This window comes from Delphinapterus leucas, chromosome 11, assembly GCF_059928025.1.
Source record: "Delphinapterus leucas isolate spDelLeu-1000000601 "Yukka" chromosome 11, BTC_Dleu_Yukka2, whole genome shotgun sequence".
Taxonomy (NCBI): domain Eukaryota; kingdom Metazoa; phylum Chordata; class Mammalia; order Artiodactyla; family Monodontidae; genus Delphinapterus; species Delphinapterus leucas.
The window spans coordinates 51,055,268-51,072,241 of record NC_143139.1 but is presented as its reverse complement, the minus strand read 5'-3'; the positions used below and the strand labels follow the sequence as shown (position 1 = coordinate 51,072,241).

The following is a 16,974-nucleotide window of genomic DNA, read 5'->3' as shown; positions in this document are numbered from 1 at the left end:
GAGTCTGTCATACAGAGTGAAGTCAGTCAGAAAGAGAAAAACAAATACCGTATGCTAACACATATACATGGAATTAAAATAAAATGGTTCGGAAGAACCTAGGGGCAGGAAAGGAATAAAGACGCAGACGTAGAGAATGGACTTGAGGACACGGGGAGGGGAAGGGTGAGCTGGGACAAAGTGAGAGAGTGGCATGGACATACTACCAAATGTAAAACAGATAGCTAGTGGGAAGCAGCCACATAGCACAGGGAGATCAGCTCGGCGCTTTGTGACCACCTAGAGGGGTGGGACCTAGGGAGGGTGGGACCTAGGGAGGGTGGGAGGGAGACGCAAGAGGGAGGAGACACGGGGATATATGTATATGTATAGCTGATTCACTTTGTTATACAACAGAAACTAACACACCATTGTAAAGCAATTATACTCCAATAAAGATGTTAAAAGAATAAAATTAAATTTAAAAAATATGATGTCTCATAAGTGAGACTAAAAACATAATCATTCTCCTCAAATTTGGCAGCTACATAAGTCTGTCATGTGACTAGGCTTTAACCTGGGAGAAATGGTGTCATGGATAATAAGAAAAGTGTAGTCAATACCCTGGAAGGAGGTGGAGCACCAGGGAAGAGAAGTTATAGCTCCAGTATTTCACTCTCTGAAGAATTTTAGTTGCCTTCTTCAGAGCCTGATACTCACTTTCAGAGCATCGCCTTCGTTGCCTTCCACCACTTCCAGAATTAGTGCAGCCAGGATGTTAAAGCCTTGGCAATACCCGACATTCTTGTTCCATCGGGCGTAGGCCAGCAGAACCCGCTTCAACACAACCCTGTCCTGCTCAGCCTCCTGGCCACAGTAAGAACTGCAGCCTGTGCGGTGAAGATCCTAAAATGACAGGGAAACAACATTTTTTTAAATACCTCCTTAAGCTCTCTAAAAAAAAAAAACTTTAGTTTTTTCTCTGCCTCAGCATTCAGTAGAGTCAGAGTATCAACATGGATTTTAGTTTTCAAAAATGTATATGTATATGCAACTTAAACACATGGACCAAAACTTTTTTTTTTTTTAGTTTTCTAATATGCTGAGGCATTTTCAAGAGGAATTTCAGTCAGGCAAACTTTCTACCACAAGTATTTCCAGAGTTAACACAAAAAGGGACTCAGAATTAATATTGCATTATAATTCCAAATAAATTGACAGTTTATTTTAATCATACATCTCAAATAAAACAAGTCATTTTTACACATGTATGATAGATGCTAACATTATTTCTTTCTATAAAAAATGATATAATATTTAGCTATCAAAACTCCAAATAGTATTAAGGAACCAAATGAAAAGAATAAAAAAATGTAACCAGTACTGTAAAGAGACAGAAAAACCATTCTCTCCAAGTTGTTTTATAAATTTGTATAAAAGAGGCAGAAACATTTACTGTGCTTTAATATTTAATGAGGTCAATATCTATAATTTAATTACCCAACAGAGACTATGATTTTCAGAAGCTGAAGTCATTTTACTGACATATCATTCATTTCAATGAGAAAAAAACTTCTCTTAATAACATGATTGTTATAAAATGTGCATTGCCTTAATTCACAACTTAAATAGAAAAAAAATATTTCAAATATGGAATACTTCATCTCTGGGAAACATACACCTAAATTCCAAATAAACAGCTCAAATGTGGACAATGCAAAGGCTTTTCAAGCATACAATATAAAAGTTCCTTTTTTATATTATATGCTTGAAACAGACCAAGTTAGATGAGAAAATAGCTCATTTTAGTTAGGACCTCCTCCTGAAAAACATATCTTCAAATCTGCCAAAACATTAGCCAACTTCTGGTGACCGAAATTTAGATGAAACAACTTTCCTTTTAAAACCTCAGTTTAGCATCACACGTAATGTACTCATATAAAATAAAAAGCATGTGCTAGAGGCTTATGTAAGAGAATAATAATGGGATTAAATCAAACCAGCATCCTTGGCTTTCGGTGCCAGGCTCTAATCAACTGTAATAATCCAGGTAGGTGAACCACAGCTGGCTTGAGCATTTGACCATCTGGTTTAAAGTAAACCCATCAGTCAATCTAACTATCTTCATAAAATGACAGTTAAGAAATGATCAAAATCCTAATAAGTACCCAATTATTCTAATATGAAATAGATTTAACTTTAAATTTCTCAGTGACTTTTACATTAAAATCCAGTTAAAAGCACTGACCCATGCTAAAGAAAAAAGGAATTTCAATTTCCTATCATGTGAGCAAAATAAATAAGTTGAATACGAATGGAAACATTTTCTTCTTACTAGCAACATACAAATTTATGAGGACAAGGCATCATCAAGTTCCCCGTTAAAAAGCTGTTAACTGGGCTTCCCTGGCGGTGCAGTGGTTGGGAGTCCGCCTGCCGATGCAGTGGACACGGGTTTGTGCCCTGGTCGGGGAGGATCCCACAGGCCGCAGAGCGGCTGGGCCCTTGGGCCGTGGCCGCTGCGCCTGCGGGTCCGGAGCCTGTGCTCCGCGACGGGAGGGGCCACAACAGTGAGAGGCCCGCGTACCGCAAAAAGAAAAAAAAAAAGCTGTTAACTAATGAAATTAGGAAGCAGGAAATACACGGACATTCAATCCATAAGGCTTGATCCTCTGTCCAGGAAACATCTGGCTCTTAGAATCTTTCTTCTAAATTAGGACAATAAGCCAAACTTAGGGGCATTACCTTGACTATCTGAATTCCCATCGAGTCGTCATCAGGATTACTCCTTTCATTGAAAGTGAAGCGCATGGTTTTGTCCCAATCAATGGCTATACTGTGCAAATAATGATCTGCCAAGGTCAACCAAACCTAAAATATTAATAAAAAAGAATGCTAAAGTAAAATACATAACTTCATCTTTCTTTATTAGGAAATAATGATTGCATCCAATAAGAAAATGAGAGCTGTTACTAGAACAGATATAGCCTACATGTAGAAATCTCTAAGAACCTCACTGAAAAGTTTGCTGTACTAAACTGTACCAATGAGGGGCTTTCATTTATTCTTTCAATTAATATTGTTGAGTTCCTGCTATGTACCAAGCAATGATCCAGCCATTAGGGATATTGTTAAGAAAACGAAAACATTTCAAATTTTCTTTCAGTTCATTGGAATAGCTAAATTAGCTTATGAGCTTGTTATACCTGGCTCTGGATGGCGCTCTATGCTTGGGCAAGAGCTCCCTGGTCATCCGTGGAGTATGGGCCTGTTTTTACCATAAAGTGGCTTCTGCCTTTAAATCATCCCTCTCTCACACACACAAAAAACTGACAGATGGGTTCCTATAATGAATAACTTATTTAAAGGAATCACTGGATATTTTTACTCCTTTCATTACCTTATCTGGAAAAGCTGTTTCATAATGCTATTTCTAATGTGCAGTTTGAGGAACCAAAATGTTCAGATTCTAGGAGTATTAAGACCTGGTTTATAATACAAATGAATTTATTTACAAAACAGAAAGAGACTCACAGACTTCGAAAACAAACTTACGGTTACCAAAGGGGAAATGTGGGGTGGGGGGATAAATTAGGAGTTTGGGATTAACATATACACACTACTATATATAAAAAAGATAATCAATAAGGACCTACTGTATAGCACAAGGAACTCTACTCAATATTCTGTGGTGACCTATATGGGAAGAGAATCTGAAATGGAATGGCTATATGTATATGTATAACTGAATCACTTTGCTGTACACCTGAAGCTAACACAGCATTGTAAATTAACTATACCCCAATATATAATAAAAATTAAATTTAAAAAAAGGAATGGGGGGCTTCCCTGGTGGCGCAGTGGTTGAGAGTCCGCCTGCCGATGCGGGGGACGCGGGTTCGTGCCCCGGTCCGGGAGGATCCCACGTGCCGCGGAGCGGCTGGGCCCGTGAGCCATGGCCATTGAGCCTGCGCGTCCGGAGCCTGCGCTCCGCAACGGGAGAGGCCCGCGCAAAAAAAAAAAAAAAAAAAAAAAAAAAAAAAAAAAAAAGGAATGGGAATTGTTGTTGCCAAAAAGGAAGGGGGTGGGGGAAGGATAGATTAGGAGTTGGGATTAGTAGATGCAAGCTATTATATATAGAATGGATAAACAACAAGGTCCTACTGTATAGCACAGGGAACTATATTCAATATTCTGTGATAAAGCATAATGGAAAAGGATATAAAAAAGAATGTATATATATGTATAACTGAATCACTTTGCTGTGTAGCAGTAATTAACACAACACTGAAAATCAACTATACTTCAATAAAATTTTTTAAAAAAGGAAACAAAGACTACATTTATGAATTAATAAGATGGCAATACAAGTTTTGGTATTTGAACATAATTTAGCAGGAATAACACTGATTAATATCTCCAGCCATACTTCTCTCTTAAGCATCAGGATCATATGTCAAAATGCTCACTTGACATCTTCAACTTAGACATCTAATAGGCATCTCAACCTTAACATATCCAAAACCAACTGTCTAATCCACCGCCACCCCAACTATACAGACATACACACAAACACACACACTTGCTTGTCCCCTCTCTGGGAAAATAGTAACTCTACCCTTCCAGTAGCTCAGGTCAATCTTGAAGTCATTGACATCCCTCTTACATTTTTTATTCAATCCAGTAGGAATTCAAGTCAACCCAGCCTTCAAAATATATCTAGAATCTGACCTTCTCTCCATCTACACTACCACAACCCTGATCCATCTCTTGCCTGAATTATCTCAAGTCTCCTACTGGTCTCTCCGCTGCTGCCCTTGTCCTTCATATTCTCAAGTTAGTAGCCAGAGTGGTCCATTTAAAATATAAGTCATATCATGTTATTCTCCTCCTCAAAACTTCCCAATGCTTCTCATCTCACATTGGGCAAAAGTCCTACTAGGACCTGTAAGGTCCTATATGAGCTGCCATTCCCCTAAGGTCATCATATTACCTCTATGACCCTCCCCCCCATTGCTTTCCCTTTTATTCACTGTGCTTCAGCCACCCTGGCCTCTTGCTTTTGCTTGCATACTCCTCAGTGATGCTCTCAGCTGAGGGTGTTTCACTGTTTGGAGTACTCTCCCACCAGGTAGCTACGTGGTCAATGGCTCACCTCTTTAAGGGCCCTATTCAAATGTCACCTTGCCATTTAAAATGCTACCTCCTTACCTCCATTCCCCTCTCTCCTGATTCCTTTCTCTGCTTTATTTTTATGCATGGCACTTAGCATCATCTGACCTACTTTATATTATATGCATTGTAAGCTCCATGAGGACAAAAATTTTGGTCTGCTGTTTTTTTTTTCCACTGCTGTATCCCCATTACCCATCAGAACAGTACCTGGCATAGAATGGATAATCATTAAATACTTACTGAATTAATGAATAATGAAGAGAGACAGATTTCAAATGACTAAATCTAGAATATCCTTTCTGACATTCCAGACACTTTCAAGAGGGACAAAGTGATGGTCCTTTTGTATTTTAGCCATACAAATCCGCCTCACCTTTCTCCTCCATTCCTTTGGTATTCCGGTCGATAGTCTGGCAACCGCTTTGAGCGCATCATACCACTAGAAACAAAGAAGAAAAGCTGTCAAAGTGAAAATATGGACCTGGTTAAGCACTTTTCAACTTTTCCCCATCTTGACGTTCGTAGAGCACGAGAAAATGTATACAGAACACTGGGGTAAACATTCAGAGCTTCCTTCAGCCAGATATGACTGGTCTAGGGGCTATGACTGCCCCAAGGTCCCCCACTCAGGTACCCTTAACACACCCGTGATCCAATTGCAGTACACACACAAAGGCTGGGAACTCTGAAATCAAAACATGTGTTACAGATTCAGAATAACAGCGTTTGGTTTTTAAATTCTTTTTCACACTTGAACCATTAAAAAAAAGTGCAAAAATTTTCACTGCAAGTATAAATCCAAGTCACTTATAGCTTCACAAGTTATTTTATCTATAATTTTAAAAACTGACTCATCTTCTTAGGCACATCCAAGCACATGTTAATTTTCCCACTTTGAGAATATACCTCAGTGTACCCTGTAGGTGCCCCAAAATAAAGCTATTTTCAAAACCAAAAATAAAATTACCTGCTGAAAACCATTTTGACCTAAAGATGGCTCAAGAGTGAACTTCAACTTTGTGTCAACTCCTAAAAGAAAAATACATAAATAACTGTTATTTGGGGGAAAAATAAGTTACATCAAAAATAAAAGTAAAAATTAACCTGATTCTACTGAGTCATCATAAAATTTTTAAAACATTTATTTTTACTAAATTGTAGTCAATTTTGTTAAAAGAAAAAGAATACTGATTATTAAGATAGAAAAATGTCCTATGGTAATAGAATGAAGCTTATCACATAGAATGGTGGTTTCACCGCTGTCTGGAGTAGTGCAAAAACAAAAAAATGACACCACAGGCTTGGAGTCATGCACACTTTAATTCACCTTTGGTTCCTAGAGTCAAACAAATTATTTAACCTGTCTCAGTCTCAATTCTTTATCCTTAAAATGAGGATAACGTCTATCTCAGTTAGTTGTTGCAATAATTAACTGTAAATCACTTAGCACAGTATAATTAATATTTATGAAACTTAGGAAGAGAATTCTCTACTTACAGAATTTGTTTTCTAGGACACTTGCATGGACTAAGTCTATTAAGGAAACTTCAGTGAAATATCAAAAGTTATAAAAATAATGTCACTGCCTTCCCACTTGTGGAATAATCCATTTTAACAAGACTATTTAGCAATTTTCATGTATTTTTAAATTCTGTCATGATAGACTTATTCATTAAAGATAAGTTTACACATTTAATTATAGGCTCCAAGCTAAAAATATAACTGAACTCTAATTCCAAGTTATCTACAACTTTAAACTTCTTTGACTCAAATCCCAAATCTATGGAATAGAAGTAAATAAATAGGAGAATATATAAAGATTATACGCTATATTCATATTGGGCTTTTTTATTACTGAGGTGAAATTCCATGACAATTTTTTTAACATCTTTATTGGAGTATAATTGCTTTACAATGGTGTGTTAGTTTCTGCTTTATAACAAAGTGAATCAGCTATACATATACATATATCCTCATATCTCTTCCCTCTTGCGTCTCCCTCCCTCCCACCCTTCCTATCCCACCCCTCTAGGTGGTCACAAAGCACCGAGCTGATCTCCCTGTGCTATGTGGGTGTCTTTTAAAAAACATATATGGAGTCAAGAAGCTGAAAAGAGATGTGTCTGATTTGCCCAAGCCCGTGACAGTATGAAGATGTCCTTCTTGGAGTCCTAGAAGAATACTGTGTATACATGAGTTGGGTCCTAGATTTCTAAAGTCAAGCTGTGTGTGATACAGAATCCCAGGCATCCAACCAATGCCCTGATCATTCTCTTCAGAGTTTCAGGGCCAAAACCATACTCTGCCTAGATAGATAAGATTTCCTTCTTCGAAGGTATATTAAGTACCCCGACGGATTCCCAATTCTCTGAGATGGTTTAAATTAAGTCCTGCCTCAGTGCAGCACAATGATACAAAGACCACAAGAGTGCCTCCAGCTGGCGCGCATGATTTAAGACACGATAAAACGGACCTCTTTGTGAGGTTGCTGTCCATACACAGGGTGCTGAATGGAGGAGCGTATAGTCATGACGTTTGCTTTATTATAACAAAGACCAGGAAATTCGGTCCCACGCTCCTATTTCAACCGACCTAAAAGCCTCGGATTCCTTGCATGTATGACCGAATATGCTCCCTTGACTTTTTTCAGAAGCACCTGCTGGGCACGATGCCGATCGCCTTGCCGAGCTGAAACCCGGCTGGGGTTAGTCAAAATCACAACTATTTTCTCACTATCAAAAATGAGTCACAGGATTTAACTGGAATTGATCATTCGCTGCCTGCAGGCAAAAGCTGAAATCAGGTCATTTCCACCTCTTTTCTTCTAATTGAATAAGGGAGGGGAGAAGGTTTATGTTTCATCTGGTAATCACTGGCTGTTCCGGATTCAGAAATACAAAACATTTTTAACGTGGGAAGGAGGTTTCTTTTTTTAAGGCTAAAGGAAGACGGTGAATAACTACTACAGTCTCTGCAACTAGACACTTCCTTGGGGAGAAAAACAAAGAAACCACGAGGTTCGGAAAGGCAGCGACGTGTTCCACCCTTTGAGGTTCAGTGCCTCGACAGATTCTCCCCTGCAGCCTCAAGACAGCAGGTCCCCAAAGGCGCTGGGAGGCGGGATGGGGTGGGGTTGGGGGAAGACAAACCCACCTGGAAGCCAGCTGGTGCCACTCCAGGGACAAGTGTGCGCTACGCACGGGTGCGAGTACAGCCGGCTCCCTCTGCGGCTACCCCTAGCCAGAAAGCCTTATGTCCAGGGGCCCGCGCGCCAGGGCCGGCCTCATAAAACCCTGCGGAGGGATGCCGGGTGGTGGAGCAAGCGCGGAGTTATGCAGCCTGGAGAAGCAGGGATGTGTAAACACAGGCTGACAGCAGAAAAGGCCTAGCCTAGCACAGCCAGGAGAACTCTCAGTCTTTACCTATAGAAAGAATCTCTACTTTGCAGGAGTGTTTCCTGCCCGCTTTCCACCCGGACACACAAATTAGAGGGTCCACGTGAGACGATTCCGGCACTCACGAAGCAGGGACCCTCAAGAAAATGCACCCGATTTTTTCCTTCGCGGTCACTGCCTCCTCCTCTGACAACAAGCATCAGACCTGTGCCTTTCTCCTGCCTCACACACCTCTTTCAAGGTGTGGCTTCTTGTGGGTCCGACGCACAACTGGTTGCTCGGCCTCTGATAGCCCGGGTAGCCGCCAACACTTTCCCACCACTCGGAGAAAACCGAGCGCATCGCTCGCCAGCAGCTCCCGGCACAAGCAGAGCTGGACCGCACACAGGCGGTGGGGATGGGGGCGCACGGGCAGCCGGTGGGAGCAGCCAGTCCTCCGCGCCGTGGGAGGCCGCTGCCCCCGCCCAGGCCTCGGTCCGCTCTCTTCCCTCCCAGGCCGACCCAGCCCCGCCTGCGCCCAGCCGCGGTACCCAGCACCGGGCGGCCGGCGGCTGTTCCCTGGCCTACGCGGAGTTCGGCTGAGGCAGAGGCACCAGCTCCGGGGGCGCCACGCTACTTTCCAGTGCCCCATCTGCCTCCCCGGCTCCTCACCCGGCTCCAGGGTGCAGAGCAGCCGGGGCGCGGTCCGGGAAATGCAGCTGCGTTTCTTGAGCACATTGCTCAGGATGGTGCCCACGCCGCCGCCGCCGCTGCCGCCGCCGCTGCCGCCGCCGCCGCCCTGCCGTTTCAGGCATCTCCCTCCGCGCCTAAGGGAGCCGGTCAGCTTGTCCTGCCGCATTCGAGAGCGCCCTGGGCTCCCGTGCGGCCGCCGTCCGCCTGGGTCCTCGCTGTCCCGCCGGCGCAGCGGCTTCGCACGCGTGGGGCTCGGCAAGACCGGTTAGTCAAGGGTCTCTCGAAAGCAGCAAAAGTGCTCGGGGGTCAAGGGACCCTGCGGAGCACCGCGGGAGCCGCCAAGCGCGGGGCGGCCGGCAGGGATCTGCAGTGCGGAGCCTGCAAGGCTGAGGCAGGAGAGGACTTGGGGCGGGGAGGAGGGCGGGAGCGAGCGAGCGCGCGGAGACGGAGGCAACGCTCCCGCCCCCAATCCCGGCATCACCGTGCGCAGGCGGGGCTGCCTTAGCTCCCGAGCGCCCCGCCAGCTTGCGGCACCTGTGCTGGGCAGCCGCAGAGACCCGGAGCCCAGGAGCAGGAGGCTGGGCAACTGCGCCCGGGGACTAGAAGCAGTGACAGATTTCCGTGCCTCTCCCAAGATCTGGGAGGTGCAGGAGGGAGCACCCAAGGGAGCGAGTCTCAGGTGCAGAACGCCAGCGAGATGCAAGTGCCCACCTCAGCGGAGCAGTCTTGCAAAAGTCGGTCAACAGACCGCAGGAAGAATCTAGCAGCGCGGCGGGAACGCTGGTGGAAGGTGAAGCACCAGCTTCATCCCAAATTGTGTTAAACTCTTTTTCTTGGCATCTTAGAGAGGCATAGGAAGCACGTTAAAATTATTATTATATATTACTATTAATATACACTTTGTACATTAATTAAATCTATAATATAATAGTTATTATAATAATGGTTGTTTCTTTTGGAAGAGTAGACTTCAAGATAAAAGTGTTCCATTAAAAGCAGGGTTGTTTTTTTTAAGTGCTTCCCCCGTCTCTCCAGCCAGAGACTTCAGTAGGCAGAATGGTTAGTGATAATTACTTTTTTTTAAAATCATTCTTAAACTATGACATTACGACATTCACCAGTGGATATTAATCATAAAGATGAATAAGTCATAAGAAAGGAAAGCATATGGAGGGAAATACAAAGATATTTGTATATGCTAATATTTAGAGAAGGCACACCAGATGGATTAAAAACAACTAAAAAGTATTTATGTGGAAGGGAACAATGTAGAAGAGAGAGGAATAGAAAACAGATTTCTCTAGATGTGCCTTATGTAGTTTTGACTCTGGAATAACATCTTATATTACTAATATTAATAAATCAAGCAAAAAGAAAAACCTAAAATTTGAAAATGAATGGAAACAAATGAACCTAACTAGAAATCCTGTTGATGGCATATGAACACAGAAAAGATGAGTAAGTTGTTTTAGAGTGTAGTGTTATGCCTGTATATCAATGGTGGTATAGACTCCAAGGGCAAGAAGAGCTGCAAAGAAATCTTAAATGTCATTCAGTAGCATTACTGTTATTAATAATATTGGTGTTATTTCTTAATTCTTATGTACACTATAGGATAACCTAAATAAATAATTATGTTAACATCATAATCAGTCTGCTAATTTGGGGTGATTTTAAATGTTCCACTAAGTAATGTTGTGATGGATATCTTTGTTGACTAAGCTTTACCAGGTTTTTGAACACCTAAAATGAATTTCCACAGTGGGGTTATTGGATCTAAAGGCATAATCATCTATATGACATATATTGCTAAATTAAATCTTAAAGGATTATACCAGTTTAGTCTCTGATTGACACATTTTCATCCTCCATCTTCAACAGCTCTCAGTATTATCATTTAAACACTTGCTGCTTTGATAAAGAGAACTGTCATTTTGTTGTTTTTATTGGCATTTTTTATTAGTAGTGCAGTTGAACTTTTTTTGGTATGTTAACTAAGCAGTTATATGATATTTTCTGTGAATTTCTTACTTGAATATTAAAGTCTACATGTTTTCTTAATGAAAAAATAAATATGTTAAGGTCAAAAGAAACCAAGATGTTTTCAGTGTAACAGAAAATACAGGTGTGCAACCAAAGAAATTAAGTTTTTTTTAATCCTGCAAGAGTATATTTTAAATGGAAATAATAGTATGAACTCATCTTTTTTCTTTTCAAAAATACATATAAAGCCACTGAATAGGTTTAGAACTAAGGACAACCCAGCAGCAGTGAACACACCCAGCACTCAGGATGTGGTCTCTAAAAACCGTTCCCCACTAAAAGGAACCAGGGCTCCTTTGAGGTGCAACTGATTCCAGTTCTGGGCCAGAAAAAGTACAAGATGAGCCTGAAATATATTGATGAATTCAGGAAGGAAGGACGTGCTCCAAGACTAATGGGGTCATGTCAAAAAGACATGAGAGGGGCTTCCCTGGTGGCTCAGTGGTTGAGAGTCCGCCTGCCGATGCAGGGGACACGGGTTCGTGCCCCGGTCCGGGAAGATCCCACATGCCGTGGAGCAGCTGGGCCCGTGAGCCATGGCCGCTGAGCCTACGCGTCCGGAGCCTGTGCTCCGCAACAGGAGAGGCCATAACAGTGAGAGGCCCGCGTACCAAAAAAAGAAAAGACATGAGAGCCACACAAATAGGATACTATTGGCCAAAGATGGAACACTTTGAGCATCAAAAACAATGACTGCTAATCGACAGATGAATGGATAAAGAAGATGTGACATATATACAATGGAATACTATTCATCCATAAAAAAGAATGAAATTTTTGCCATTTGCAGCAACATGGATGGACCTACAGACTATCATACTAAGTGAAGTAAGTCAGAAAGACAAATATCATATGATACCATTCATATGTGGAATCTAAAACATGACACAAATGAACTTATGAACTTATTTATGAAACAGAAACAGACTCACAGACATAGAAAACAAACTTATGGTTACCAGAGGGAAAAGGAAGAAAACAAACTTATGGTTACCAAAGGGAAAAGGAGGTGGGGGAGGGATAAATTAGGAGTTTGGGATTAGCAGATACAAACTATTATATATAAAACAGATAAACAATAAGGTCCTACTGTATAGCACAGGGAACTATAATCAATATCCTGTAATAAACCATAATAGAAAAGAATATGAAAAAGAATATTTTATATGTATGTATATATAACTGAATTACTTTGTTGTACACCAGAAACTAATGCAACATTGTAAATCAACTATACTTACATATAAATAAATAAATTTTAAAAAAACAATGGCTGCTATTGATTGAAAGTATTAACTTTTTAAAAAATGCATTTCTTATGATATTCTGAAAGAACTAAAAAAGAAGTCCTTCACGTGACTCTGGCACACTTATTTTGTAATCAGCACATTCTGGACTTTGTGAATTGCCCTCAGAATTTGAGGACAATGTCAGAAATGATATAACACTAAGCATGAAATATACATTTCACATATAAAAATCTGTTAAAATGACATTTGTCATCTGCAGAAGTAAAGCCAGCTGATAGGGATATAGAAGCTATTCAGTCATGCCCACCTGACTGAGATAAAGATGCCTTGAAACAGGCAGTAGTCTGCCTCATCACTTTAGAAGATAAAATCATTATTGAGCCTGGCTGTGATGAACTGTTTGGCTTAGATTTCCCAACATTTCACACCAATCTCAGATACAGAAATCTACACTTATTCAGCCCGATGCTTATAGTTTCAGTACATGTTTGTTCTCCTTCAGCTTTCTCTTAATTTTAATAAGATGTCCCTTGACTGCTCTGGCCTGAGAACGATAATTGAAAGATATCTGATGTTTGGCTTTGGACAGTTGTTTAGAGGGCAACACAGACCCCTGGGTGAAGATGGTGATGAACACCCATAGTTAAAGGAAGAAAACTGGAAGGAGAGGGAAAATCCAGACCAAGGTGGTAAGTGCATGCACAGTATCGTCTTCCAGAGCTCTCATCTTCTCAAACCATAGAGGGTTCATGTTCTCTTTTAACAAAAAAGGCTGTTCATGCTCAGTTTTAGCAGTGGGCCAGCAGGAAAGACAGCCTCGCCGGCCAAGAGGAGGAGCAATGGGCTCTGCTTTACAACACTGCCTCTGGGGTAGAAAGGAGGACGTACAGGCCTGGCTGACATCCACCACTCAGACCATCCTACCCCCTTTGGCTCGGACTCCCTGCTCACCAAGCAAACTTTTGATTGTCATTTGGCTTCCCATAGACACTGCCGCTGAGGAGAGGACACGCTGACCAGTTAACAGTGGTCAATATCCCTGAGTTTGCTCAACTCTCAGTGAGCTGAAGAAATCAAATTTCTGGGCTGCCAAAGCTGAAGCTAGACCCTAGATTGCCAACCCACCCAGATGTGTCATGGCTGACAAAAAGGCCTGTCTCTGAAATTCTTCAGTTACAGCATTTTTCTTACTATTAGTGACAGGGGCTTGTTTACTTTCAAGATAAAAATTCTCTTTCACTCAGATTTATTACAAGGAAAAACTGACTTAAAAAAAATGCTTTCTTGAAAACTTCCCATGCTAAACTACATAGAAGTTGAAACTCATACAAAAAAATTTAAGTTTCTACTATTAAAGCAATACATAATGAAGGAATTAAATAATATTATTTTGTTTACATTGGAGAGGAAAGCCAAGACTGCCAACTTTCGTAGCAAACAGATAATTTAGCACTAAAATACAATGCTCTAAAAACAGCCATGGCACAAGCCTAGCATTATATTTATTGTATGACTCATAGTTTCTTATTCGTGTCTGGACTATTGTTTTCCAAAAGCAAAAGAAGTCATCTGAAGTCAACCTGCAGAGGAAACAATGCCAGCATGAGCTCTGCTTGAGGATCTCAGCTGGTGAGATTTCCAGCCAAAGCCAACTTACCATCACTCTTCACTGAGTGATTTTTACTAATCAAATAATACCAATGAATTCACATTTGGGCAAATCGTACCTTGGCATGGTCCAGAGCAGTTATGATTTAAGCTGAGTTTGGGAAAAGGAAAACTTCACATCGGATGAGAATCTGTTACTGGCTTGCTAAAGAAAATGAGTGCTTTGAGGAAATACTCTGAATGTCTCAGAGAGTCCAATACCCATGGTACATCCCCAGAGATCTAAGCTCCCAGGCCAAAACAAGGAAGTAGGGGTCATTCAGCTACCCCTGCATCTTCAGGCTTATCTGCTGGCAGTGAGGCTTCCTTGAGAGCAAACTACTCCTTTAATGGAGAAAGGGGACAAGCCAAAAGAAAAAGCAAGTCCAGCATAAATAAAAGCTATGTCCCACGGGGCTTCCAGAAAGGAATCAGGTCTGGTATTCCTATGGTTTCCCAATGATGTTACTTTCGTTTAACAGTAAAATCGTTGGTTTTTTTTTTTTCTTTTTTTTTTTGCGGTACACGGGCCTCTTACTGTTGTGGCCTCTCCCGTTGCGGAGCACAGGCTCCGGATGCGCAGGCTCAGCAGCCATGGCTCACGGGCCTAGCCGCTCCACGGCATGTGAGATCTTCCCGGACCAGGGCACGAACCGGTGTCCCCTGCATTGGCAGGCGGACTCTCAACCACTGCGCCACCAGGGAAGCCCTAACAGTAAAATCTTAAAATACAAAGGGCCTATGTGTTTATCTTCAGGGACTGAACAGAGCCAATGGTGACAGTTACCGAGAGAAAAAGCTCCGGAAAAAGCTCTCTCTGCAGCAAAGAGAGAAAAAACACAGGGAGCTGGTCTGCTCTGAGGAGGTGAGCCTGGAACTCATCCTCACGGCTTCAGAGGCCCCTGGCAGCTGTTCTCCAACCCACAAGTCTTAAAGGATCAGAAGAGATTGTACCGAACATCAGGCCCAGCACTGTTTCCCATCGGGCTGGAGATGGTACGTCTTGGCACTTGTGCTAATGAAAAGGGTGGTGGTCTGGTGGCATAAAAGTCACTCTTCTCCTCTCTGCTCTCCCCACAATTTCTGAAGGTCTGTGAGCAACTCCTAAATAGGAAAAGTAATATCTCCTAAATGGATGGTAAACTGTGATCAGTCACATAAGAAGCTAACACTCTCCTCAGAACTACTTAAGAGTAGGGCCTTAATAAGCAGTTCCTTCAACTCATTATCCAGGACGGAGCCCACAAAACTATGAGCTCATGGAGACGAGCATCATAACCACTTTCCCTCATGAAAGAGACAGAAGCGGGACAGCAGGAAGAAACAAAGGGGAAAGGAAAAACCTTAAAATTATCTGACACATCACATGACGTACATGGGACATTTTGTTTTCTTTTTGTATGGTTTCCCTTCTTAGTCATAAAAACCTATTTCTCTACTTAAATACAGGCATCCTTGAAGACAATCAGGTGTAGCTTTTGTATTTTGCTTATCACAGAGAAAGGATGCTGTCCAGCGTGGAACAGAGAAGCTTTGACATTCCAACACCGAATCACACTCAGCACCGTCTTCTACCTCCTAATAGTCCCTGCTTATGCTTTCTCAGGACCATTCATTTTAATGAGATATTTTCAAAACCAAAACCACTCAAGCACACTCAAATATTTTGGACGAAGTATTTTAAGAATAACCGGTTTTATTTACAGGCCAGAAAGTTTCAAATTCAAAACTTATCTAATATAAAGATTTAACTCCTAGCTGGAGTGAAGTCCCATTTCACAGTACCATAGTGGAAATACACGTAAAACCCTGCATCCAGGTCCATGTAACTTCAGATGCATAGCTAACCCAAGATTTTCTATTTTCTAGGAAGTATTTTCTTGCTTCAGAATAACTGAAACTGATTCAGCACCACTTGAGGTAGGTTTATGTTGCCCATACAAGACATCTTCCTACTTCGTTTATTCATTCATTCATTAGTGAAATAAACATTTATTCCTCAACTGCTGTGGGAAAGGCATTGTGCTATGGCCTGTGGGGAATAAAATTATTAATTCAGTATGTTCTCTACCCTCAAGAAGCTTACAGTTTACTGAGGGACAGACAAAGTGTGTAGTGATAGGACAGTGTGAAAGGTTCATTTGAAATACTATGCAAAATCAAAACTACAATGCGACATCATCTCACACCAGTCAGAATGGCCATCAACAAAAAATGTACAAACAATAAATGCTGGAGAGGGTGTGGAGAAAAGGGAACCCTCATACACTGTTGGTGGGAATGTAAATTGATACAGTCACTATGGAGAACAGTATGGAGGGTCCTTAAAAGACTAAAAATAGAACTACCATATGACACAGCAATCCCACTACTGGGCATATACCCTGAGAAAACCATAATTCAAAAAGAGTCATGGGGCTTCCCTGGTGGCGCAGTGGTTGAGAGTCTGCCTGCCAATGCAGGGGACACGGGTTCGTGCCCCAGTCTGGGAGGATCCCACATGCCACAGAGTGGCTGGGCCCGTGAGCCATGGCCACTGAGCCTGCGCGTCCGGAGCCTGTGCTCTGCAATGGGAGAGACCACAACAGTGAGAGGCCCGCGTACCGCAAAAAAAAAAAAAAAAAAAGAGTCATGTACCACAATGTTCATTGCAGCTCTATTTACAATAGCCAGGACATGGAAGCAACCTAAGTGTCCATCAAGAGATGAAAGGATAAAGAAGATGTGGCACATATATACAATGGAATATTACTCAGCCATAAAAAGAACGAAATTGAGTTATTTGTAGTGAGGTGGATGGACCTAGAGTCTGT

At 41.8% G+C, this 16,974-nt stretch overlaps 1 protein-coding gene across 2 annotated transcripts in view; it reads right to left on the bottom strand.

Annotated features, from left to right (window-relative positions):
• The window catches only part of TBC1D30 (TBC1 domain family member 30), an 87,128-nt gene that overhangs the window by 38,441 nt on the left and 31,713 nt on the right, over positions 1 to 16,974 (bottom strand). Inside the window, exons 1-5 of one of the 2 annotated variants that reach the window (XM_022571618.3) lie at positions 9,201 to 9,548; positions 6,122 to 6,183; positions 5,528 to 5,593; positions 2,725 to 2,850; positions 700 to 885 (exon numbers count right to left, since the gene is read on the bottom strand). In XM_022571618.3, coding sequence (XP_022427326.1) covers positions 700 to 885; positions 2,725 to 2,850; positions 5,528 to 5,593; positions 6,122 to 6,183; positions 9,201 to 9,387 — 627 coding nt within the window. In that variant the 5' untranslated portion in view covers positions 9,388 to 9,548. Of the gene's footprint in view, positions 1 to 699; positions 886 to 2,724; positions 2,851 to 5,527; positions 5,594 to 6,121; positions 6,184 to 9,200; positions 9,549 to 16,974 lie in introns of those variants that run through there. The other variant, XM_022571617.2, reaches the window with a different exon arrangement.